This window comes from Arvicanthis niloticus, chromosome 7, assembly GCF_011762505.2.
Source record: "Arvicanthis niloticus isolate mArvNil1 chromosome 7, mArvNil1.pat.X, whole genome shotgun sequence".
NCBI classification, from domain to species: Eukaryota; Metazoa; Chordata; class Mammalia; order Rodentia; family Muridae; genus Arvicanthis; species Arvicanthis niloticus.
This window is the reverse complement of record NC_047664.1, coordinates 31,672,080-31,697,704: the sequence shown is the minus strand read 5'-3', so window position 1 is coordinate 31,697,704 and position 25,625 is coordinate 31,672,080. Positions and strand designations below refer to the sequence as shown.

The 25,625-nt window shown below is 40.3% G+C and overlaps 1 protein-coding gene across 2 annotated transcripts in view; it reads left to right on the top strand.

The window, feature by feature from the left end:
* Abca13 (ATP binding cassette subfamily A member 13) overlaps positions 1-25,625 on the top strand; it is a 439,574-nt gene that overhangs the window by 209,372 nt on the left and 204,577 nt on the right. For both annotated transcript variants that reach the window (XM_076938134.1, XM_034509530.2), the window contains 6 exons: positions 4,985-5,122; positions 6,126-6,306; positions 8,342-8,560; positions 17,043-17,239; positions 23,267-23,424; positions 24,730-24,960. In XM_076938134.1, coding sequence (XP_076794249.1) covers positions 4,985-5,122; positions 6,126-6,306; positions 8,342-8,560; positions 17,043-17,239; positions 23,267-23,424; positions 24,730-24,960 — 1,124 coding nt within the window. The remainder of the gene's footprint in view (positions 1-4,984; positions 5,123-6,125; positions 6,307-8,341; positions 8,561-17,042; positions 17,240-23,266; positions 23,425-24,729; positions 24,961-25,625) is intronic.

The window sequence follows — 25,625 nt, the reverse complement described above, 5'->3', positions numbered from 1 at the left end:
CTATGGAGACACTGCCATTGCAATGCTCTCTTATGCTGAGTTTGTCTCTGTTGTGCTTTTCATATTCCCTCACACAAAAGTCATAAGGAAGGAAATCTGGCTCTGATCCATTTGTGTGGCCTTGAACCAGCAGAAGGAGATTTCATGAATATGACTGACATCTCTTCGGAACAGAGAGATGAAACTGGGGGAAGAGCTAAGCAGGATGCTATGGTCTCAGGTCACCTCAGGTTTCTTGCATTGAGCTGCATCCTCATTTGCTCTGCTCATCTTTGGGCTGGCTTGCTGGCACTGTGTCCCTGGGGAGAGTCTCAAGTCCCTCCTTTTCCTCCCCAGGAAGCATGCCTTATCCATTCGCAGCAGTGACTTCCATGAACTCATCCTGAAAGGGGGAGACTGTTAAATAGTGCAGAATTGCAAGTGTGCATGCCTGTATGCATATATGTATTCTTGTGCATCCACCTATGTGTGTATGCATCATGACCCTTTCTTTGAGAGCCATTCTGTGAAAATGTCTTTGTAATGTGTATTTTAAGTGGATTTGAGCTTTGGTTTGCCTTTTGACTTTCTTTTTTATACAGTGCCCCCACACCTGTCCATGTGTGTGAAGATGTTCTGTTGCTTCCCTGGAACAGGCAGGTCACAGCTGGGTTCACCTCTAGGGTGCATGGAGCGGCTGTTCTTCCTGTTGATTTGGAAATGTGAGCTGTAATTTATCACACAGACCTCCTACTGGGATTGTAAAATCTTTGGAACATTCTTACTTTTTTTTTTTTTTTTTGAAGAAGCAGAAAAAAAATATTCATTTGTCTTCAGCATCATCAACCAGAAATAATAATATCATTTTCCATTCCTTTTCTGATACCTTTCTGCACATCACTGGGTTCATATTACATCAACACATTTCCCTCTGTTTGAAAAAAATGAATGTCATCCAGCCACATCTTTAAAAATACGAATGGCTACAACATCTCATTAAATGAAATTAAGAGTTTCCTAATTTATTTTACTTTCAAAGTCTAACTTCTGTCCTTTCCTATTATAAACAACAGAATGGCAACTGTTGACACACAGAAGATGTCTTCAACTCAGACATCTAGAACTTTAACCGCTACTTAAAAACCTAGAAGTGCTTGAAGTACCTGAATCCTGCTACTGACTTGTTCCGTTCCCATTGTCCCCAGTGATGGCTGAACACATAGACATAAGGAGCCACTTACTGAATCATGGCTACTTCACAAGATGGGAGGTTAGAGGCACCATCTGGCCAATGTGCAATAATTCCCTGTTATATTTGTTTGCCTGTTACCTCTTTTTGTTTCCACAAATGCATCATTCATGCAAGCTTCTGTGTGAAGAGGCTTATTGAATAATTTGCAGTTAAGCTGGGACTCAAAGATGAGGTGACCTTCCTTTTTTTGACTTAGTCAAGGGAACCTTGTGTGAAAGGACATCTCAAGGTCATCTTGCTGGTACACTTTGCTGATATATCTGTGTTATATTTTCAGATAGACAGGTAAGGTGAGGACAGAAGCCAGCCACTGAATAGCTTCCAGAGTGATCACTCTGTTGCTGGATAAGCCCCTTTATCCCTGTTTCTATTGGGCAGGTGAATGCGGTAATTGACTAGCTTGCTGGTGGTACTTCGACTTGTGAATAAGTGTGGTTAAAGTTCCTGGATGGTTCCTGGGGTAGAAATAAACAGTGTGACACTGCTGTGGCACACATTTCTTGTCTAGGAGACTCTTCTACCTCGGGGATAAGGCAGGAGTTGCATGGCTTTGCACAGTGCAACAGACTGGGGCTTTACCAACAAAGAATGTCCCAGAGTATACTGAAGGTTACAAGTCTGAGATAAGGGTATCAGGGCATGACTTGTAGGTGATTGTCCTCTCCTTGAGAGCTCATATGATCTTCCCTCACAATGTTTGTTATCTACTTTTAAAAAATGAAACAGATAGTAGGATAAGACTTAGAATGTAGTAAGGAGTTATGCTAGTCTATCACAGTGGCAGAAATAGATGCTTCTTGAAGGTCCATGGCCTAACTAGCCCCTGGACATTTGTTAAGTTTCTATGAACAGCCATGCTTTCTTTCCTGTCAAGCCCAACTAGGCAGCTGTTGGTTGTTACTGACATGCATAGGAGTGCCACTTACTGCATCTTTTTGCATACCTTGCCATGCTGGTAGTTGTTGCAGTCCAGGGGTTGCTACATCTGGGTAGGTAGGACTGTTTATTTGCTCTCTTTCCTTGGCAGTTTGCACTGAATTTCCTGGAGCCATGAATGCTAGACTGCAGGCAGAAGCTGTTTGTTTGTTTGTTTGTTTGTCTTCTGTCAGATCATTCTTGAATCACCTGAATCCTGTGTCCTAAATGTGAGCTATCTTTAGCAGTAGAGGCATGCACTTAACCTCTGAGAGGCAAGCAAGCAAGGGCTTCATTGATGATCTATATTGTTTTCAGGGTTGCTTGCACTACCTCAACCAATGATTCAAAAGGAGGTTTCTCATGCCTGGGGCTGGGGTTTTTGTTAGTCTATGGGTCTATGTTTCTTGTGAGGATCATTGTCAGCCCAAGTGCCTTAACATCCTTTAAAAAAAAAAAAATATATATATATATATATATATATATATATATATATGTGTGTGTGTGTGTGTGTGTGTGTGTGTGTGTATACACATATATATACTATTTATGTATATATATTCACATACACATATATAGTATAAGTATATATAATATTAAATATATATCCTATGTGTGTGTATCATGTATAATTTTACATAAATAAGTGATTCCTTAAGGATTTATCAAACAACCCTGAGTGCCATTTGTCCCTTCTTCCTCCTTCTCTATTGACCCTTTTCTTCCACCTGATTGGAATCTGCTCCCCACGGTTTCTCTTTCTACTTCATGTCACCTATATCTTGATAGTTTCCTCCCAGAAGGCCCCACACTTGTCCCTTTGTACCTGTCTGGTTTCTGTAGTTACTCAGGTTATATACTCACATCTGAGGGTTGGGAACCCACACAAGGACGAGAACATGCAGCATTTGGTGTTTGGAGTCTTTGTTCCTCACTCCATGAGATCTTTTCTAGCTCTATCCATTTACCTGAAACTTTTATGACTGATCTCATTTTTTATAGCCAAATAATACTCTATTGTGTATATATACAATACTTTCATTACCCACTCATGTCTTGAAGGACATTGGGTTGTCCCTAGTTCCTAACTATTGTGAATGAGCACTGCTCAACAACTATACCTACAGGGAAGTGAAGCTACCTTCACTCATCCAAGAAGGCTTTCTTTAAAGCAATGAAAGATCACCATGGAAGACTACAACTGGGCAAAATGAAGAGGTGAAGACATCCTGGGGAGCCCAGCCTCTACAGATACATCTACATCACAGCCTGTGTGTCTGTGAACCATGAAACATCACAGAAGTAGGGCAGAATACTAGAAAGTCTGCTGTGAAGCACTCTGTTCTAGAAACGGTTACAAATCTGAAACAATACCAATACCAATGGACATATTAGCCAGGAAGAAGGGGGCCCCCAGACAAACAACCACAAGCAATTAATGCCTGCTGGGGGAGAATTAACTTCATCAAGGGATGAACATCCTTAGTGGTTGTACAATGCAACTATATATACACAAATAACAAACAGGAAATCAGCAGACTGTATTTATGTATATTTGTAAACGTATCTGTATCTACCTCGATCATCTTTACCTGTCTCCATCTATACATATATCATATGCATCTATATCTGCATATTACAGTAGTCAATGAAAAATAAGCTATCAGCTTGAGAGTGGGGCTGAGAGAGGCTTGAGGCAGGATAGCTTGAAGAGTCAGGAAGGAGGAAAGAGGAAGTATTCTAATTTTATTTTAACTAACAACATAAAAAATGTAAATAGTCTGCTCAATGATGATTTTTCTATTACTTTCTTTTAAAGACATTTATTAAATTTCTTCTACTGAAGGAAAAACAAACAAACAAAAGGACTCACCCTTTGACTCTTTTTTTTTTTTCTTTTGCATAACTACTTTCTTTAAAGATTACATTCCTAAAAACACTCAGTCCTGAAGTGTTAGGGATTAGGATTTCAACAAAAAAAAATCTGGGTTCCGAAGTAAACACAAAGGCAGGAACCAGCACTAGTCCTTGCTATCACCCCACTCCTTCCTTTGAGCACTCTTTTGAACACTCTGCCTAGAGAATGTAAGCGTTTCTATTTCTTCTGCTGAATGGTCAAAATACTGAAGCCTCTTCCCTTGGGCCTTTTATATTCCAGTCACTGGTAGAGTTTAGGCCTTCAGGTATGGTTCCTGCATCACATTGTGGCTACAATGTGCATGCTACAGGAGAATAAGATGTGTTAATAATAATCAGAGGCCCTTTCATTCCTTTCCGAATGAAATGAGCAGAAAGTGAATGCTAAATGGGCTGAGATAAGCCTGGACAATGTGTTTGAAGAACATGGATATGTTTCATATGGAAATGCTAGCATTATAAATTATCCTTAGTAGAAGTTCTCACTGAATACTTTTGTCGGGCACCGACTTCAGGGTCATGCATGAGTTATCTAGTAACCCTTGGAAGCACCAAATGCTGGTCCAAGAAGAGCATTAGTATCCCAGGGGTCAGTGGGAGTAGAAAGGGGCTATAATGTTGGAGCACCAAGCATTTATTTATTTACTTAGTACATTTCAAGGTCTCTTGGGAGAAGTAGATTTGAAGAAGGATAGCTGATAGCTGTAACTTGAACAAAGTTAATAGTTGTAATATTTAGGGTCAACTTCAAGGGGAGATGCTAACCCATAGTATGACCAGTTTATATATGTGATGTGTAATGCAATTTATTAGCAGGAAATGATGTTTTATACAGATTAGTTAAGGTAATCTACTCCAGAGTTTTCATGTACATGGCAAAGAAGTGATTATTCTTATTTTAACCATATCTTATTTTCTCAGGAACTTTTGGTTTAGGGAAATCATGGTATTTCCCTTTCACTGCATCATATTGGAAAAGCATATGTGGTCTGATGGGGAGGAGGCGGTGCTCTCTGAGTTCTGGTTTGTTTTTCTTCAATGAGGACGTTGGCAACAGAGGTGGGTAATGAGACGCTCTATTGGATACATCTTCTCTGGTTAGTTTTGAGTTTTACTTCCATGTGAGCCTTTCATCTCATACAGATTCCAAGGCTCCCACATTTGGGTTATTCTGGGCTCTGCAATGACCACAGAGCTAAGCTGCAGTGCCCTGGTAGTGTCTGTATAAGCCTGGGAACCAGAGGATGGTTGTATCATCTGTTATTTACAATGTTCCTCTCTATGTATTACCTATGTTTATGCATATATTATAACTGGTTAAAATTCAAAATGAACAGTTATAAGAAAACCAAAAGGAAAAGCAGGCAACTGTACCAGGTATGACATATTTTTTTTGAAAATAATTTTACATGTTGTAACTTCTATAATACTTCTGTGAATAGCAATATCACTTCCTCTTAAAGCCAGCACATTTTACTTGGGCAGGAAAAGTCCTTAAATATAGGAGAGCAGGTCTAATCATATCCATCAATAATAACCTTTGCCTGTGGGCCAGACACAAGGGCCATTTACAAGGAAGCCCCTGTAACTGGAGTTGGGCCACCATGGACCAGCTAGAGGCTATCATGCTGGATTTGTATTCTGAGTGAATATTTGAAAGTAATTTTAAATTCTAATTAACCGAGTGGATTATAAATGAGTTAGCAAACTTAGAATATACCCAACCAGTCCCTATCGTTATATGTCAGGAAAAGATTTCCTGTGGACATTGGTGTGTAACTAGTCTGCTTACTGTCTGTGTCTACAAAAAGCTTTGTGTGCACCTATTTTTATTTCATTATACAGTGGTTCTCTTATCATAAGAGATCAAAGTCTTGTCAGTGACTTCAGCCCATTTTACCATTATATATCTTGCTTATTGTTTTTGATAATGAAGGCTGTGGAGCTTGGCACACCTCCCAGAGCTAGAATCCTGTTCCAAAAGAACAGATGATTTGATAGTGTTGGCATTGTTTTCTAGCTTTTGAAATCTTTTCATGGTGAACATATATTCTCCACACAGGACTCTCACAGCAAAATGGCCCCAGAGAGATGGAAGGAAGTAGCCCAGGAGTGGCTTTGATATCTGTGACCAAGGAGTATGAAGATCACAAAGTAGCTGTCCAGGAACTCACTCTCACCTTTTATAGAGACCAGATCACGGCTCTGCTGGGGACCAATGGCACAGGGAAAACCACCGTCATGTGTGTCCCATTTTAGAGAATTTATTTTCTGGTTGCTTTCCTCTTTTCTCTCTCTTTCTCTTTTCCCCTTCATCCTTACTCTTTTCTGCTTCTCCTTCCATTTTTATTTTTCTACTGTTGTTTTGCTTTGATCTCAATATAGAGCTTAAATATTGAAAAGAAAGAACAAGTTCTCTATACAAAGACCTCCCCTGGTAGTCCTCAATCATGTTTTAGAGTAGATTTGTGGAGTAGATTCCAAGGGGCAAGGTGGATGGATATGTTTTAATACACCAACAGTTTTCATTTCCTACAAGATAATACATCATGTTTTTTAAAAATCTTTTAAAGTCTTTTGACACTTGCTAAAGTATAATTTTGTTTGAATAATTATAAAAAAAGCAGAGAAATCTTTGCAAGCTTTAATAGTTTTTCTTTTTATTTTTTTCATCTTCTTTTCCTTTAGCCCTTTTCTTGCTAAGTCCTGGATTTTGGATTTGGATCCAATAGTTCCAGATTTGATTAAAGAATTCAATCATGTAGCCCTAGAGGGAGCAAAAAAAGAGTTCAAACATCCATAGCCTTGAGCTGGTTGTGGAACAGTGCCTTATTTAAGGCTAACTGCCAAAATTATGGAGTGTATCTTTTGAACAAATCACTTCTTATTCTTTTTCTCACCAAATGTGCACAGGTCTAACGTATGATTAGTAAGAAGGATGAGAAAGAAATGGCCTCAGTTTTAGTAAGAAAGGCAGAAAAATAATTTCTGTGGAGCTCTAGAAAGCTCTCCCTGGAAATGAATCAAAAGAAAAGAGCATGGAATGTTTGCATTTGTACCTTGCATGCTGAAACAGAGCTGGCAGTTGCTCCTTTCTTAGAACTTGCAAATTGGGAATGTCTGAGTTATGCAAGTAATAACTCAGTGAGCCTTTGCTAACGCGTGTATTTTATGAAGAAAACTTGGTGTGCTCGTCTGGCTAAATGATGAGGATAAAATCTGAAGGTCCTGTGTGTTTCAGGGTTCAGTAACTACTTGGCTTTTAGTGACATTTGGAGTACATTCAGAGTCATCTGAAGTGCTTCCTTCTTGCTTACTGGCAGTGCTTGGAGCCTGAGAGCCAGTTACTAAATTGGATCTTTACCATTTGAAACAAACACCTTTGAGACTTATACAGAGTTCATACAGTGCAATCTCAGTGTCCGCAAATTCCATTCCCATGCATTTGCCTAGAATAGATCAAAACTATCTGAAAAGTACTGCATCTGCCCTAAATATGTACAGATATTAGTTTTCTTTTCAGTATTTGTTCAACAATATAATATACAGATGACTTAGATACATAGAACGATTATATGGACTGTATGCATGCAGTTATTATTATTATTATTATTTTTACAATAAACTGGAGTATCTCAATTTTGGTATAAGTGGGTTGTACTGGATCCAACTCCCAAGGATACTGATACATCACTACAGTTATTACCTTATTATAATCTCTAAATAGGTTTGGAAATGGTGATAACAGAGTTGCTAATTGAATATTTCAAGGGATAATTTCTGTAGAGTTAGTGTCACATGGTTATGCAGATAGTTCATCGAGGGTTGACATATAGATGTAATGTCAGAGCAAACACCACAGTGAAGATACGGACCATTTCTGTTCCCTTTCAATATTTCTTTTGTTATCCTTTGGCCCTAGCTCCCAAGGGGCCACTGACCTACTATATGCAAATTCACTTACTTATCCTAGAGTTCCATGTAAATGGAATTATGTCTGTACTATATTACTCAGATCATCCCCCAAGTCTGAAACACTGTAGACAAATACAATCACACTGTTTCCCCTGGGAGGTAGGGCGCATTCGTATGCCCACCTTTCACAGTTGGATACTCCAACATTCCCAGGAATTCCTGATGTTTTAATTGACCATGTGAAAAGCTGGCCAACAGGAGGACTGAGTTCCTTATAGGCTGCACAGGCCACCTAGGATCCAAGGGGCTTTTTAATGATCACAGCATCCAGGTGTTGTTGGTGCTGATCTTTGCTCTCTGTAGATCCATGTTGATGGGGCTCTTTCCTCCCACTTCTGGAACCATCATCATAAATGGCAAGAACCTGCAGACAGATTTGTCCAAGGTCAGAGAAGAGCTGGGGGTGTGTCCACAACAGGATGTTCTCCTGGACAACCTCACTGTGCGGGAACATCTAATGCTCTTTGCCTCCATAAAAGCACCTTGGTGGACCAAAAAGGAGCTACAGCAGCAAGTCAACAAGTTAGTAAACAATTTACTATTCCTCCTTTCCCCCCTTTCCCAATTATGTAGGTGAAGAACACGGAGATATTAAATAGTATTACCTGTTTCTATAAATACGAGAAGAAAAAAAAACAGCAAATGATCCTTATACATAGAAGCATGACAGAACCAACACAAAGTGGGGGGGGGGATCTTAGAGAAGGCTTTTCTTGAAAAGAACTAGATTTATATGTATTGTCTTTGAAATGGGGGAAGAAATGAGGTAACTTGGGAGTGTGGCTAGGAAGGACATATCTGAAATAAAGGCAGCCTCTATGTGTCTTGAATAAGCAAAATACAAAAGAAGACAAGGAAATGGGTCAAAAGATCCTTATTTGGCATACTAAAGAGCATCAGATTCATCAGGCATGTAGATGTGAGTGAGCTGAGGATTGATATTGGTCTGAGGTCTGGAAGGTAGATTCTCTACACCCCAGCAGGTGCACAGTCTCAGGAAAGACAGAGAAGCAGCAGCCCCTGCTATTGTTTGACTCCTTGTCGGTATCAGCCAAAACAAAGAAAGTCTATTAATAAAGCTAGAATAACAGACAAAGGCAGAAATCACATTATTCCAGTCTCCCACAGCCTGAAGAATAGTATGGGCTACATCACAGGATGATTGTGGACACGAGTGGAAAAGGGGACACATAGGAAACTAAGGAGAAGACAGGTAGAATTATGGGTTGATGGGGAAGATTTGTTTTGCAGCAGTGAACAGAGAGGGGCTGAGGGAATAGTAGGCCAGTGGAGGATCCTGAGAGACCTCAGGGAATGGAGAATATGTTGTGTTCCCATTTGAAATTATCCTACTGGAGCAATATGGAGGCTGTCTCCAATTTGCAAACATGGTAGCTGATCCTCAGAGAGATGAACAACTCATCCAGGGAAGTGACGGTCTGGTCACTCTTACAAGCCAGGTGCATTTGGATGCTTTACCCAGGGTTGCAGCATGTTGGACCTGAGGCTTCTAGGGTGATAAGACTGGTGTAGGGAAGGAAGGGTTTCCAGGCCATTTCAGTATACTACCTTGACTACAGCGTACCTAGCCCTGTGAACATTCTGATGGCCTGAGAAGTGGGTCTAATGAATACAGGTGGTAGTAGCTTTAAAATTTAGTCAAGATATGTCCCTTAGAATGTTTTCGTAGATATCTCAAGGGGCTGAGGGAACCCCAGCTCTTTGTGGATGCTTCCTCTAAAGCTTCTCTGAAGAGTCTTAACTGAGCAGAGTTGTCATACAAGATTCAAGATGGATGGGGCTAGTTAGTGTTACTGACTTTTTGTTAGAAATAAAACAAGACAAGACCATGCACCCAGAATATGGAATTTGCATATGTCTCAGGGGCCAAGAAATGAGAGCAGGGCATCAGGGGAAATCCCTCTGCAGCTCCTTGTGAAGGTCTCTTAGTGCAAAGTTTCAGTAGAAAGTGACAGAGTGCTTCAGAGGAATGCACTGCTGCACAGGTCTCCTTTGCTCACTTTTGGAAGAGCTGGGTAGTGAGATCATTTCAACTTCTGAGAGCTGCCTGTGTTTAGACACCAGCTATGACAAGGGCATATGTAAAACAAATCAAATGTCCCCCTGGACAGATGCTCACTCTCTGAGGGTCAAATGCAAATCAAATTCAAACTCATGGAAAAAAAAAATCCTCAAGGGACAGGAGCCCTTGTGGAAAGTGGCATATGGTACCACAAAGTTTGTATAAACATTTCTTTCTCCACTCCCTTCTTTCTCAAAATTCACCACATTGGAATGTTCTCTGCTGTAAAATGATATTCTGTCTTCACACCATAATATTTTTTTTGGCGTGAATGATAGCATAAATAATGTAGATAACAATTATCTCTTCAACATACAGAGAACATGCTTAATTTGTAGTACTAAGAACCATCTCCGACTTGAGTTAGTCCTCCATACTAAAGAACTATGCTTTGTATGGACGACATATGTACTAGATATACAATTGGCTGCATACAGCATATTCCTTTTTACTATAAAGGTGTAGATCACTTGTTTCAATTAAGATTTCTTTTGCATATTTTTAGTTATCATACAAAACAATGAGTTTCATTATAGCATTTTTTATATATGCTTGCCATTGTACTTTGCTTCTTTTCACTTACACCCTTTATCATTTTGTTCCCTTTCTCTCTTTCTTGTATTCTTCTGCCCCCACTAAAGTAACTGTTTTACTTTTATGTCAAGTATAGATGCATATATATTTAAATCTAGAGTCTACACACTTATTTAAATGTGAAAATCTGTGTCTATGTTGAGCCACATTGAATTCTACTGTGATTGAGACTTGGGGGCTTAAATCAAGCTCCTGACAGTGCTACCTAGACTTCATTTTCTTATTTGGGTGCCAGGCAACCTTTAACAGTTATCAATTCACAGCATGTTACCTAGCAACAGAGCCAATTTACACAAAAGCAATCAGAATGAGATCATGTTTTAGGACAGTAGTTCTCAATTAGAGGGAGGGAAAACTGAAAACATCTGATTTCGAGCCAACATACTTCTGATTAGTGTTCTGTAACACAGCTTGTTTTCCTTAAGGTCTGAATTCATTAACATGCAAGTTCAAGGGAGGTAGCAGATCTTGTAGAATCTGTGAAGTAAACACTTGTCAAGAGGCAGATAATAATTGTTCTCCTCTTTTGGTCTAAGGAAGATAAGAGTAGCCAAGAGAAGACCATCTTTAGATCTGGAATCATTAAGATGTTGTATTGTTGTGTTGTATCTAACAAGAATTCTGGTGGACATTATGAAACTCTGGTTGGGGACAGGTTATCTTGGTATAAAATGAGGTCAGTATGTGAAAGTGGAACAGGGAGAAAATGATGGATTGAATCATGTCCACAGTAACCTGATGATGGTGTCAGATGAGGAAGAACTGGCCAAAAGAGAGTGGAGCAGGGAAGAAGGACAACCACTAAGTGATCCTAGCCTCTTAAGTAAGATGGGAGGGTTCGGTGCTTTAATTCTGTGCTGGGTCAAGTGAGATGAAGCCTGATACCTGATCATTGTTTTGCTACATGGCCACAATTAATGAGCTTTAAAAAAGAAGTTTAGGGATGGATGGAGGTCTTTCTAGGTTGCTTAAGGAGAGAAGGCAAAGGAAGATAGTAAAAGCACATTTTCTCAGCTTTTTTTTTTTCAATAGGAGCAGAGAACTAGAATGATGCCATATTGGGCAAGTGAGGTTATAGAATAATAGGAGTTGTAGCATCATGTCTGTCACTGCTGATAATGGTCCAGAAGAGAATGAATGATTGGATGGAGTTAGAGAGGAGATTGCTTGATGGAACATTTCTGGTTATGGGGCAAATAAGGGACCCTGTAAAGGAGCTAAAGACCATCTCTCTAGAGAGCATAGTTGATGCAGTAATACAAGGTAGTAGGAGGCAAGGCAGAGTGTCTGGAACCTTTATCAGTTTTCAGCATTATTTTAGAGTTAAGTGTGCCTATGCTGGGAATTGTTCCCCATGGTGTAATTTTGTATTTGGAAGGCAGAGGCTAGATGAGCGATTAAGAGCTCAAAGTCATTCTCTGTTGTATAATACATTCGAGATTAGCCTGAGATACATGAGAACCTCTCTCATGAATACATACGTGGATAAAGATAGAGATGCAGATGAAGATATGAGTTTGAACAGACGTTCCCTGAACAACTGAACAACAATCCTACTAGAAACGTAAATTCTTAAACAAAGCTCCCAGTGCCAGGTATGGGATGTTATCTGTCAGGGATACCCCAGAGGTCCCTAAAACAATGTCGACTATTGCTATGGCTCATAGTCGAACACAAGGACTAGATGGCAAGACTCCCTGTTTGAAGACACTACATTAATTGGTTGCAGGACACAGAGAAATGAAGTTGGAACTAAAATCCTCCACTCTCCTTACTAGACTTCATAGTGCTGGAGAGTGCAATTCAAGCTGCTTGGGAAGAACAGCCATCAGTGGTCTTATTTAGCATAAAACTTGAGAACTACAGTACCAACTTGCTAGACAAGCCATGGCTGTTGTACAGTAGAGTATGACGGCTATGGGGGTAACCAACCACTTTTCTTCTTGGAGTTGAGGTCTATTCCACAGGAGGGAGTTTATGCCTGAATCTGGAAACTGGAAACCTTTTGAAGAGCCCATGGCTAGGGAGGTCACAGACCCTATAGGAGAATCTCATGCTGTTGTTTTGTTAAATGGATGTGGTGTCACACTGCTTTCTAAACATTTGTTTTTAATGCCTATAGAGTGGTGCTGTTCTCAGCCATGAGCAAGGACACCTCTCTTTGCAGTGGGCAAGGGCAATGCAGAGACTCATAACTAATCAAAGGGCCGAGAATTAGTGGCTGTCAAGTGCTCAGTCCTACATTGGATGTTTGTCTTATCTCTACCAATGTAAAGAAGCATCGAAGAAAAGAGCACAGGAGAATATCAGAGGGGGAAGACAGAGAGGGTGTGCCATGAAATGTTGTCATCTGAACTCCCAACAGCTGTGGCTACCTGCATGAGATTTACACAAAATGAAGCCTGTCAGCCTTTTACCATGAATATGGGAGGGGTTCATGAGGCCCTGCTCTTCCTGAAGGAGATGCAGGAAATTAATGGTTGCTGGAGAAAGGGGAGTTATTTTCTTCAGCAGTAGCCCATGTTCCAGTAAATAGCACCCCCTCTCACTCCCGCTCACGCCAGCAACCCTAATGAAACTTGGTAGACTTAAACAAACAACAGAAACAAAGGCAAAACAACCAAACAAATAAGGAATCAAAAAGCAAGACCACATGAAAATAAGAAGAGACTTGCTAGAGGAAGAAGAGGTTCTATGGGAGGGGGAGAAGAGGAAGTATTGGGGTATGCAATCCAAGAAAATACATTTATATATGCACAGAGTATCAAGGAATAAAAAAACAAAGGAATGTAAGCAAAATGATTTCGTTGATAACCATGGACTTAAGGCTAAAGGGAAGAAAGCTTTAAGGGATTGAGAGAGAATGAAAATTGAGTTTTCTCTAGTGAAAGGACTGCAGGGTATACAGTTGTTATGTAGATGTAGTCAGTAAAGGATGTGGAGAAGTGAGATGCTAGAGGCAGGGCTGTGTGCTTGGCTGGAGTAAGTGCCATTAGTGGAGGCAGAGAGGGGCTATCCTATGTTGCATGCAAAATTCCTAAGAATTCCAAGAAAGTAAACCTAGGAGAGCCTAAGAATATACCCAGGATGGTCATATGGCAGCAATATGGTAGCAGTGTCAGTTTCTAGTAACCTGGTGTCAAGGCTAACAGTTTTAGAGAAAGTGGGGAAAAATGAAAGTCATGATGAGTCACCTGCCCTACATTTAGACCTAGAAAGAGAGGGTGTATGACAGATATAAGACCTGACTCAGGGCCATTCGTTCCATCTTATCTATGCTTCATTGTGTGGCCTCCCCTTTCCTGAGAGAATAGGATTTTTTTATTGTTATGTTTTGCATATGTCATTCATTTCTTTCTAAGTCCTGGCAACTGTTTTACAACCTTCTTTGGAACACACTACTCAAACATTGCCACCTTGCCAAATCTTACTATCCATCTGGCCAACTCTTTCTGCTACGTCCTTTAAAGTCAGAGGGCATTCCAGCAGAACCTGGGACTTAGCTTCTTTGTGTTTCATTGTAATTTCTTATCTGGCTTTTCCACCTGACTCTGAGTCTCTTGAATCACAGACAAAATTTGATTTATTTCTCAGCCCCTAGTAGGTAGGTAACAGGTGCCATGCATTGTACAGGTTCAATAAACTTTTGCTGAATAAATGAATGAATAATTGAAGAGAAGTTTCCAAACACATTTTTGGCACATACCTGGGACTTGATATGAGAAAAAAAAATGTTTTCCAGTTCCCGAGCTGCTTAGCTATGTTCTTATTAGGGAGATTTCCTGCTAATTTTTTTGTTTTAAATGAGAAATCAGAAATTTAAATTAATAGGAATTATCCATTTTCTTTTGAGTTGTCAAACTTCCATAATTAGAAAAACTTTAGCCTTTGAGTCATCTTGGACTTTAAAGTCAAAAGAAACAAACAAAACAAAACAAAAGAAAACAAAACACTTGGACAATGTTTATAAATGGTTTACTTTTCTCTGATCTTACGTCTGTTCTAAACATGTTGGCATGCTCTAAAACCAGCAGGCTAGGAATGACCAGGCTTTGCAATAGAATCTCACTTCAGCCCCAGAGGAAGGCTTTCATATACTGTCCTCAGAAAATACCCAAGGGCCCAACAGTCCTTACAATATGGCTGTACTTGGAGAATAGTCAAATCTCTTGACTCTACTGACATTAGCTGGTATTGTACTCATTGATTTAAATGCCTGGGGTTCAGTCATCAACAACGTCCATCCACGTGGGATCCAGGGAATGCAGATACGTGATACAAGCCCTTAGCACTATCCATGGAAGAGATAAACAATAAGCACTTTGCTCTAAGCACATGCAAGTTTGAACGCAATTGAGAGTTTTAAACTTGTCCTCTTGTGGATCTTCTTTGCCACCTCATTTGTCATTAATACACACTCAAAGGGAGTTAATGGGAGTCTGTCCTTCATTGTGTTAGAAGGACCCACATGGAAAGTTGGTTGAATACAGAGTTCAGGCACTTGATGAACTGAACCATCCTTTTTCTGCCTTCCTGCCAGGGTCCTCTAAACCATGGTGACACCTAGAGAACAACGCTTTATTTAGTCTGGCCTGAGATTGGGTAGAAATTTAGCAGGCAGGAGGGATTCTCTCAGTTTTGGATTAAACACAAACTGCCTTGGCTCTTGGCTGAAAACTAGACAGTAAGAAGCTAATTCGAGCACCCTCCGTGCATCAGGCAGAAAAGAGGAGAAAGAATGAAACTGACAAGAAAATTTTCCTTATTCATCAGACAAGGAAGTCCTTGTCATTCACTTGCTGCTTTCCTAGGAATCTGGAAGCGTTCCAGGAGCCAAGTGTTCTGGAAGCTCAGCTGTGTGGAGCCCTTGTGATCCTCCTGTACCCTGCACCTGACTGGCAGCCTTCTCCTTGCTTGCTGCAGAGTGACCCTTACGTTGTAGGCTGTCGGGAAGTGCTAAGGGAGGCCTGTCACTCACAGGAAGGGACGCTACTCTTGCTGGTTAGAAAACATTTAAATGGAAAGACTTCAAGTAAATAATGAGAGTATGTAGCCATCGTGTGGCCTTTAACGCACAGTGGTGTTGGGACTGTATGAGAAAAGAGGTAAGAGTAGGACCTGCCACATTAAAACGTCTTTCTGCTGAGCAACTACTCCTGAGCACGGGGCCTGCTATGGAGTGTGGTCGATGTACCCAGTGTTGTTCTATTGGAGAATACACACTTTCCCTCTCTTAGCAGCTCCCAATTACAAATGACTTTGTAGTTGGTGGTGGGGGTGGGAACTTTGGGCCTACTTTCCCATCTCCATCCTGAGGTATTTTCTGGGTTGAACTTGTGCAGGTCTTCTGCATGCTGACACAGTCTCTGCGAGTTCATATGTGCACCAGTCCTCTTGTGTCTGGAAGGCGTTGTTTCCTTGGAGGCATCCCTTGCCTCTGGCTCTTAAAATCTTGTTATTCCCTCTTTTAAATAGATTCCTGAACTTTGAGGAAAGGACTTTGACATCCCATTTAACCCTGAGTGTTCCGAAGTCTCTTACTCACTGTATACTGTCCAGCACAAAAAGGACTCCATAATTTTGTGTGTGTGTTTTGTCTTGCTTTTGTGTTTTTTGCCTTTTGAATTTTTATTTGATTGTCTAATTATCTTTTTCAGGAAGGAAGAAAAATATAGAGTTCTGTGGATAGGAAGGATCCGGAAGAAGTTGGGGGAGGGAAAGGAATATGATCAAAATATGTGGGAAAATATGTAAGGAAAATAATACAAAAATGTCTTTTGCCAGTTTTCTGAAATCTAGAAATCTCAAGACTGAAAGACAACTGAAGAATTATTCTAATATTAATGATAATTGATGATTTCTACTTGGCACAGGGCATCATTACAAATTAATGATTATATAGTCAGTTAGAGGGGGTCATAAAAATTTCATGTAGAGTGGTCCAGAGAGTTCAAGGCCTCTGGCAAACCCCAGGGCTTTGTTCTGCTAATGGACTGTTTCCCCTATTGTACTAGAAGAATGCAGCCCCTTCTTTGCAGGAGACCTGAGTGAAAGATAGGAGATGCCTCTCTGGAGAGTTGACCAAAGTACTCTACACATAGTAGTTAGTCAGATACCATGACTAACATCATGCTTGATTCAATGACATGGTATCATCTGTCCACCTGAAAGGGCAATGCTACTATGCCCAGCACACCTAACTCTTGACATAAGACCCCTATATGGTTTATAAAGACCCCAGGCACTGTAAGCCATCATATGCTATGTGAAACCCAGAGAAAAGCTTTCTGGTGTTCAGGGAGAATGAGAACATCCTTGTTTTTCCAGAACTCTTGATGAAGTAGAGCTAACTCAGCATCAACACAAGCCAGCTCGAGTTCTCTCTGGAGGCATGAAGAGGAAGCTCTCCATTGGCATTGCTTTCATGGGCATGTCAAAGACAGTGGTCCTGGATGAGCCAAGCAGTGGGGTGGACCCTTGTTCCCGTCGCAGCCTCTGGGACATTCTGCTCAAGTACCGAGAAGGTAGGTGGTGAGACTCATTCCACTTTCTCCACAATGCTATGCTTGGGAGAAGGTTGTGTTGTATATATGAAGCAAGTCATATTACAATTGAGGATGCATGATAACATTTCAGAAGACGTAAAATATTCTAATATTTTATGATATGTTTGTTCACTAATATATTTTGAATTCCTACTTTGTGTTTGATCTCTTAACTCAGTATTAGCAATGATACTATTAACCAGCTATAGTTATAGATGATGCCATTTGAAATTGGTTTTGGCCAAATTATGTTCATTTTAGAAGCATGAAGAATGAGAGGATACAATTAGAGGTCACCAAGGACAAACTTTCCTGAGTTAGTCAATGTTCCACTGGTGTGACAGACAATTAACTTAGAAAAAGCCTGTTTGGGCTCACGGTTTCAAATCTTCTAGTAAATGAGTGGTTAGTCCTCATTCTAGGTTGCTTATCTGTTACTGGGCCAAAGGCAACCTTGTAAAAAAAGGTTTATTTTAATCGTTATCATATACTTTCCTGGTCATAGTCTATCATTGAAAAAAAGTCAGAGCAGGAACTCAAGACAGTAAACTGGAGGCAGGAACCATGTACAGACATGGTTTTCTGACTCATTCTCTGGATAACCTCTTACTTTCTCTCTTGTTCAGCTCAGGACCACTTGCCTAGAGATGGTTTGGGAGCCCACAGTGGGCTGAACCATCTCACATCAATCATCAATAAAAACAATTCCTCACAACCATGCCCATAGCCCAGGCTGATGTAGGTCATCCTGAATTGAGGTTTCTCTTCTCAAAAGACTCTAGGCTCTTCAAAGTGGCAATTAGTGCTAGCTATGGACCCATGGTGGTTCAGTATCTTATAGTAGATGGAGTAAGATGATCACCTATGATGGCAGAGAAGCAAAGAGGGACCCAGAAAAGACTTGAGCCGAGGGCCTAACTTCCTTCTACCAAGCCCTATTTCTTAAGGTCCCAGTATTTCTCATTAGCAAGTCAGGCTGGCAATAGGCCTTTACTATGTACACCTTTGAAAGATTTTGAATCTAAATGATAGCACTTAGATCCTTGTATTATATGAGGAAGCTGAGGCACGGTGACATGGCTGACTGACTCCATATGTCTTTTGCTATAGCTTATTTAGTATTACAAGCATTGGATAGACAATTTCTGCTTTACATCATCTGTTTCTATGCTCCAGTCAGGTTAGAAGTACTGCAATAGGCATTTCATATAGAAACCTCCTTTGAACACAACATTCGAAACAGGGAGGTACATCTCAGGGCTGATGGAGGACTATCAAAACTTCTGAGGCAAGATTAAACACAATCTTATAAAATGTTTCTTTTCCTCCCTTTCTCCTTTCCAAGCATATTACTGTACTGCAGCTTGATTTAAAACTCCAACTTCCTCAGGGGTAGATCAGGATTTGACTTAGAAGAAAACCAAGATAAAAGAATAATCTAGAACCTATCCTTTTCTTTGGCATATAGGCAGCAGTTCTGTTCCTTCTACAATTCTGTGGCATAACAGAAGGTAAACAGAGTGAGAAGCTGGGGGTTAGAGCCAGCAGATTCAGCTTTGTTGTCCCATGTGTTCTTGGTTTAACTTGAGTGGCTGTATGGGACGAATTTAGGTCCAGTCTTTGGAGCTGGCTCAGAGGTCAAATGCTGAGTAGAACTCAGCCCCAGAGAAGCATCCGTATCTGGTGTGCTCACTCTTCCGAGACCCTCAGCTGCAACACCAAGAGGGAGCCAGAGCTTGTGAGAGATGCTGGCCTTGAAGCTGTCTTGCTGGAGGCCAGGGCAGTTTTCAGAGTCTGCAGCCAGAATTCCTCAGATAAGCTGGAGGCATAGCCGATGAAACACTCTGGTCTGACTCCTCTAGGAAGTCCCTGCTCAATCTACAAAGGCTGGGAGTAAGAGGACGGTGCCTATTGGTCTCAGTCATCACACAGACCAAAAGAGATGAGATACTTTTCACCCTGACTTTAACTGTTCCTTCAGCCTCTTTGGTTCATTTACCTGTATGCCCTTTGGGAAGAAGGGTCCAAACTGAGAAAATGTGAAGCTCTGATGAAAATCATTGATTGCAGCTTATAGGCACTGATTAAAATTTGAGATTGGATTCCTGACTTTCCTGCCATTTTGAGTGGGAGCTGATAAAGAAGATGGATGAGGGTTAGATAAATGGATTATAATGACCCTGCTTTTGTGGATTGTCCAAATTAAATTCGGTAATTCCACTCCTATTGTTTGATTTAAAAAATCAGAGATAGAATCATTCTTAATATTTATATTAACTATATTCTAACAATTTATAATTTTTTTATTTAAATTTTTATTGGAAAATTTCAAATATATATAATTATGAATAAACTCATCCCCCACTGACTCCCTCCAGTTCTCCCTACCTCACTAACACATTATATTTCCAACTTTACACTTTAAAAAAGATAGCTCGCTGAGTCCATCTAATGCTATACACATATGTACGAATGTGGTGTCATCTACTGCAACATAAACAACTTTATATCGGTCATTCCCTAAAGAAAAATGACTATACCTCCCCCAGCGACTGCAAGTAATTATTTGGGAACCCTCGCCTCTCTCTATTCTGGAATTTGTCTTAACTTTTGAGAGTTCCATACATGTATATGATGAAATAGTATATGTACTTCCCCTTTCCACCTCCAACCCCTTGTGTGTACTCCCCAACATACCCCCTTCCAACTTAATGTCATTTTGTTGTTGTTTGGTTTATAACCAATTAAGTCCAGTTAGAACCGCCCAGAAGTGCATAGCGCAGAAGCCATCCACCGGAGCATAGAAGATCTAGTAGTGCCCATCTCCTCAAGAAGGAATTATTTTTCCTCCCTCATCAGCAACTGTCTTGACCTTGTGCAGGCAGCCACACCGCTGTGGGTACATATGTGTAACAGCCAGGAAGTGTCCAAAGGATGCCATTTCACAGTTTCCACCTCTATTCTTTAGCTCTTCCTTTCTTGAACGCTTAGCTGATGGAAGGTTTAAAGTTTAAATAATCAGATAAATAAACAGATGCCATGCAAGTCTGAGAACAAGATTGTCTTCATTAAACTCTGCTGTTACACCCCTTTGTTGTTTAACAATGATTATTTTCATCTTTGGAAGACTTTTTTTTTTTTTTTTTGGAACTGGTAGTATCCTGATTGAAGTACAAAATTAATAGTCTGTAAGAAGATTAGCTAGAGAGTAGTAAAAGGCAAACATGTCTTCAAAAAATGAAAATGTATAGCCATTTCTGTAAACAGCCTCAAAGCTTCTGGTAACTGGCAGAGCTTTGTGAGAAAGATTTAAGACAGTGTGAAAACAAATGTTAGCTGCCAAGTAGAAAAGAGACTTTCCATCAGAACACTGTGTGCAAGGTGCTCAATCTATTGGGAATCTGGTGTGTGTTTCTTTCTTTATAGTGAGCAGTGTGAGCCTTTGATCAGCCTTGGTGCCAGCACTTCAGTGTGTCCTGTAGGAAGATCAGTAATGAGGCAGAGACAGCAGTCCAAACTGGTGCAACCACATGCCTAGACCAGGTTTTAGACTGCCTGGACATTTCCTTTGTGAGGTTGGAGAGATGGCCATGTTCTTCTCTATTGCAAAAGGAGACTATCTTACCAGCTCATAGGTCTCTCTGTCTCTCTGTCTCTGTCTCGCTCTCTGAAACACCAGACATTAAATGTATTTTTAACACAGTACTATTTTTATTGATCATTTGGAAATTTCACATAATATACCCAATCACACCCATTTTCCAGTTCTCCCAAGTCCACCCTTGTGACCTCCCTCAAAACAAAGAAGAAGAAAAGTAACAAACAAATAAACAAACAAACAAAAACAAGTCTAATTTCTTCCCCACTCCAAATACATCAGAAGTCATCAACTATAAAGAGTTACATATACTTCAGCACCCCTATTTTAAAAGTTCCCTTCCGTGGCATCCTGTTTAAACTGTTTATTTTGGGGGGAAGGGTGAGGGGAGAAATTGACACAAAAGCTTTCTATGTCTCTTATTCTCAACTGTGAGTCTACACTCATCAATACCACTGCAGAAGAAATGTTTTCTCCAAGGAGTCAACAAACTGTTTGCAAAGTGCATGGCTCACTATTTGGTATGTGGAGTCTCCATATACGACAGAGCGTTATCGTTTTAAAACTACATAAGAGGGGAATTCTGGAAATGTAACTTTGGCGAAGAACTTTGGGACAGGGAAGGCTGCACCACCAGAGTCAGTACAATAAGCTAATGGTTTGGGACGATATCCCTTGAGAGTAGAACAGCATCTCAGGTTCCTGTAACATCCACCAGGGGCCACCATGGATCAAATATCCATGACCGTGATCTACATTCTTTGAAAATTACTTACTTATTTTTTCCAGCTTTAGTAAAATGTAGTTGACAAATAAAAACTGTACATATGGCATGATGTTTCATATTTATATGCACAAAGAAGATTAAACAGAGCTAGTTAACATGCCCATCACCTCACAAACATATATGGTTTTGTTGTGTGTGTGTGTGTGTGTGTGTGTGTAGTACTGAAAGACTAATCTCTCAGTACTTTTCATAATGAGTACCTATAGCCACTGTGTTGTGTAAGAGATCTGAAAATTACTAAAGTTTGTGTAATTTAGCCAATGTCTCTCTGTTCCTCTTTCTGTTCTTTCAGCCCCTTATGGTACACTTTTGTTCTTAATTTTCATTGAGAATGTGGGCTAAGTAGACTTGTGTTTTTAGGCTATTATATTGTATGGTGACATGCAGCTGAACTGCATGATAGCTCTAATCAAAGTAACTAGTCTGCCTCTGATGATCCTAGGTCAGACAACGAGTATGTTTTCTTAGTGTCCAGGGACTAGAAGACAAAAATATTGTCCATGGTATTTATAATTGGCACTGGACACTCCGCTCTCTATTGTTCTTTGCACTACATTTCATTGTTTCTTTCTAGGTGGACTCTAAAAATTAACTGAAATCCAGATACTGTGTCTTGCTTCCCAGCAATCCTAGGGCTGAAATAGAAATATTACTGTACTCTTGAAGTTAGCCTGGTCTACATGGTGATCTCTAGATCAACTTTGGCTACCAACTGAAATACAACTCAAAAGTAAAATAAAAAAAAAAAATCATGCAACAATAAAAACAAACCCAAGGAAAGAACAAATGAATAAGACTTTTGACCTTTTAATTCTCATTTATTTTCGTATTTCAAAATATTTCATATTTTCATACTGAGAAACACGAAATTAAGTAGACTTAGAATCATTTGTCATTCTCTATTTAAAAACTTGTTCTTGAAACCAAAATCAATGAATATGCTAATTTTATTTGATAGGTCAACTAAGTGATTTGACTCAATGGTGAAAGTAGCTAAAAGCAAGAACATCATGTACTTACATAGGTGAAGTAACTTTCCTCAGATAAATTTAGTGTCTCTTGCTTCTGTTCTCCTAAGGTAAACCAGAGTCTTTTTTTTTTTCTCTAGAAGTAAAGGTAATGAATTCTCAAATCCATTGTAGACACTTGTAAGTTTAACATGTGTTTCAGCAGGAGGAAGGCACAGTGCTGGACTCAGCCATATCTCTCCATAGGAAGGCTGGTGACTTAAGCTTCCACCTCCAACTACAACATGTGTCTCTCACATTCATTGGGAACAGGGTTTCTGAGTGATTTCTAGCATGAAGTGTGTGTTTTGATGCTATTACATCTAAGCCCTAGAAAATGAAGCTACTAAACTCAGGGCCTTTATTTCATATCATGTGAAAACAGCAGCATGCGGAAATAGCTGTCATGACCTTTTGGGATACTATAAAGGACACATTTTAGGATCTCTAATTCTCAAAAGTAGACTTGGCTAGGTTTTTACACAGCACCACTCTAGCCCCACTCCCTCCAATTTAAAACACTGGCGACTCTGTTTTAATCCTGTCCCAATCCACCATTCATAGGAAAGAGCCTCTGTAATGCTGGTTCTGATGTGTCATGTACTTGGCCACAGGTCGCACAATTATCTTCACAACCCATCACCTGGATGAAGCTGAGCTGCTCAGTGACCATGTGGCGGTTCTCCAGCAGGGGAGGCTCAGATGCTATGCTCCTCCCGCAGGCCTGAAGGAGACCTATGGCCAAGGACTCACCCTGACACTCAGCAAGCAAGTAAGCAGTGCAGCTCTTTTATTTCACTGGGGAAGCCCTGTCTGACCACATCACCCAAAACAAAGCATGGCACTTATATAATAATAATATCTAATTATAGCCCCTTTGTGCACATTGTCCCAGGCGTCTCACAAACTCTTTTCAGGCCTGAGCACTGAGGCATATCCTCTGTGAATTCGAGGGTGCCTTTGATCTTCTATTTTAAAAAAGGGAAAGAGAGATCAGAGTGTCCTGATAAGTAGGAAGAGCATCTGTCAGGAAGCACGATGGCTGACATGGTCTCAAATCATTTTGATAGCGATAGTCCCTTATGGAGACTAGAACCTTGCCTGGTGGAGAGGCAGGGGAGTGGGGAGATGGAACAATTAGGGTCAAGGCTAATCAAAGCTAAGTCACATCTGTAGTTATCATTGCCTATAACCAGCTAGAACAAAAGCCGGAACCCTGGCATTAGAATCCAGAAAGTCACTACCCAGGTCTTCATGATGGTTTTATCCTTAGTGACCCTCAAAATTGCTGCCCACGACTCCATTGAGCCATAATTTCTCTTTGACTTTTATCTAGTTGAGGTGATTATATTGCTATCCAGAGAGAGCTTTTTTTCTCTTTGGCTAGGAATCCTAGCTCTCACTTTTGGAACACTCAAACCTATTCTCTGCAGAACAGTTGCTAGGAGTTGAGTCTCCATGATGATTGCTCTGGGAAGGAGAAGATCTCTCCAATTCAGAGCCCTGGAAGTTGGTTGCAGAGCATTTGGAACCAGTATGGGCACATGGGTCAAATGTAGGCTCGCCAGGTTAATCTCTGTTGATTTATGTCTTATAAAATAGAAGAAAAGAGGACTGGAGGGGACTCAGCTGGTAAATTGTTTGTCTTGCAAACATGAGGCACTGAGTGAGATCACCAGGACTTCCAGTAAAATGCCAGGTTTGATGACATACACCTGCAATCTGCCACAACAGAAGAATTCCTGGTGCTCACTGGCCAGCCAGTCTAGCCTAATTAATGTGCTTCAGGTTCGGTGAATTTTAAAGGAGATAGACAGTTTTCCTGAGAACGACTCTTGAGGTTGTCCTCAGGCTTTTGTAGAGGTGCACATATATACCTATGTGCACAGACACATATATTTAAAAAGAAGAGAAAATATGTAATACTTCATTGAAAATGCTCTCTCCTGCTTGAATGTAGAAGTCCATTCTTGTTTTGAAACAGAATTGTAAAATGATACATTTATGAGTATATTATTCAAGAACTCAGTGTTTGGAGAGACTTTATTGCTTTCTAACCTATTTTTCTTTCTGGTAGCCCTCTGTCCTAGAAAGCCAGGAGCCCAAGGATGTGGCTCGTGTTACATCCCTGATACAGGTCTATATTCCACAAGCATTCCTCAAAGATAGCAGTGGAGATGAGCTGACCTATACCATCCCCAAGGATGCAGACAAGACCTGCTTTAAGCATCTCTGCCAGGCTCTGGATCAGAACTTACAGCATCTGCACCTGACAGGGTATGGGATCTCAGACACCACGTTGGAACAGGTACATGCTCATAATTTCATAACTACACATTCATAGTTTATGTTTCCATCACCAGTTCCATATTCAGTAAGATGTGGCTGAATGGAGAAAAGATGGGAGCCATTGTATTTATTTATTATTTATTTTCAAGCCCTGATTAGGAGATTATGACAATCACCTTTCCTGTTGCTGTGATCAAATACCCATGGCAAAATTAACTTCATGGAGATAGGGTTTATTTTGATGTACAATCCCAGGATGTATGGTCTACAATTGAGGGGAAGCCATGGCAATAGCAGGTGGAGGCAGCTGGTATCATTGCACCCACAATGGGAAAGGAAGGAGTGATGAATGCTTGTCCTTATCTAGCTTACTCCTTCTTATTCATCCAGGACCCAAACCCAAGGAGCAGAGTAACTCACTTTCAGGATGGGCCTTTCCATGTCAGTAATCCTAATAAAGATATTCTCCCAGAAGCACTTACAGAGGCCCATTTACCTAGAGATTCAAGATTTCATCCTACTGATACCTGAGATAAATTGTCAAAGTCATGCATATTAGGAGCCCAAACCAGGTTTTAACATACTCCACTGGTGACTACTTTTAAAGCAAATAGCATTCTTATATTTGAGACCTGAGGTGGGTTTGTTCTGGAATCTGTAGATGATCAGTTAGTATTCAGTAGT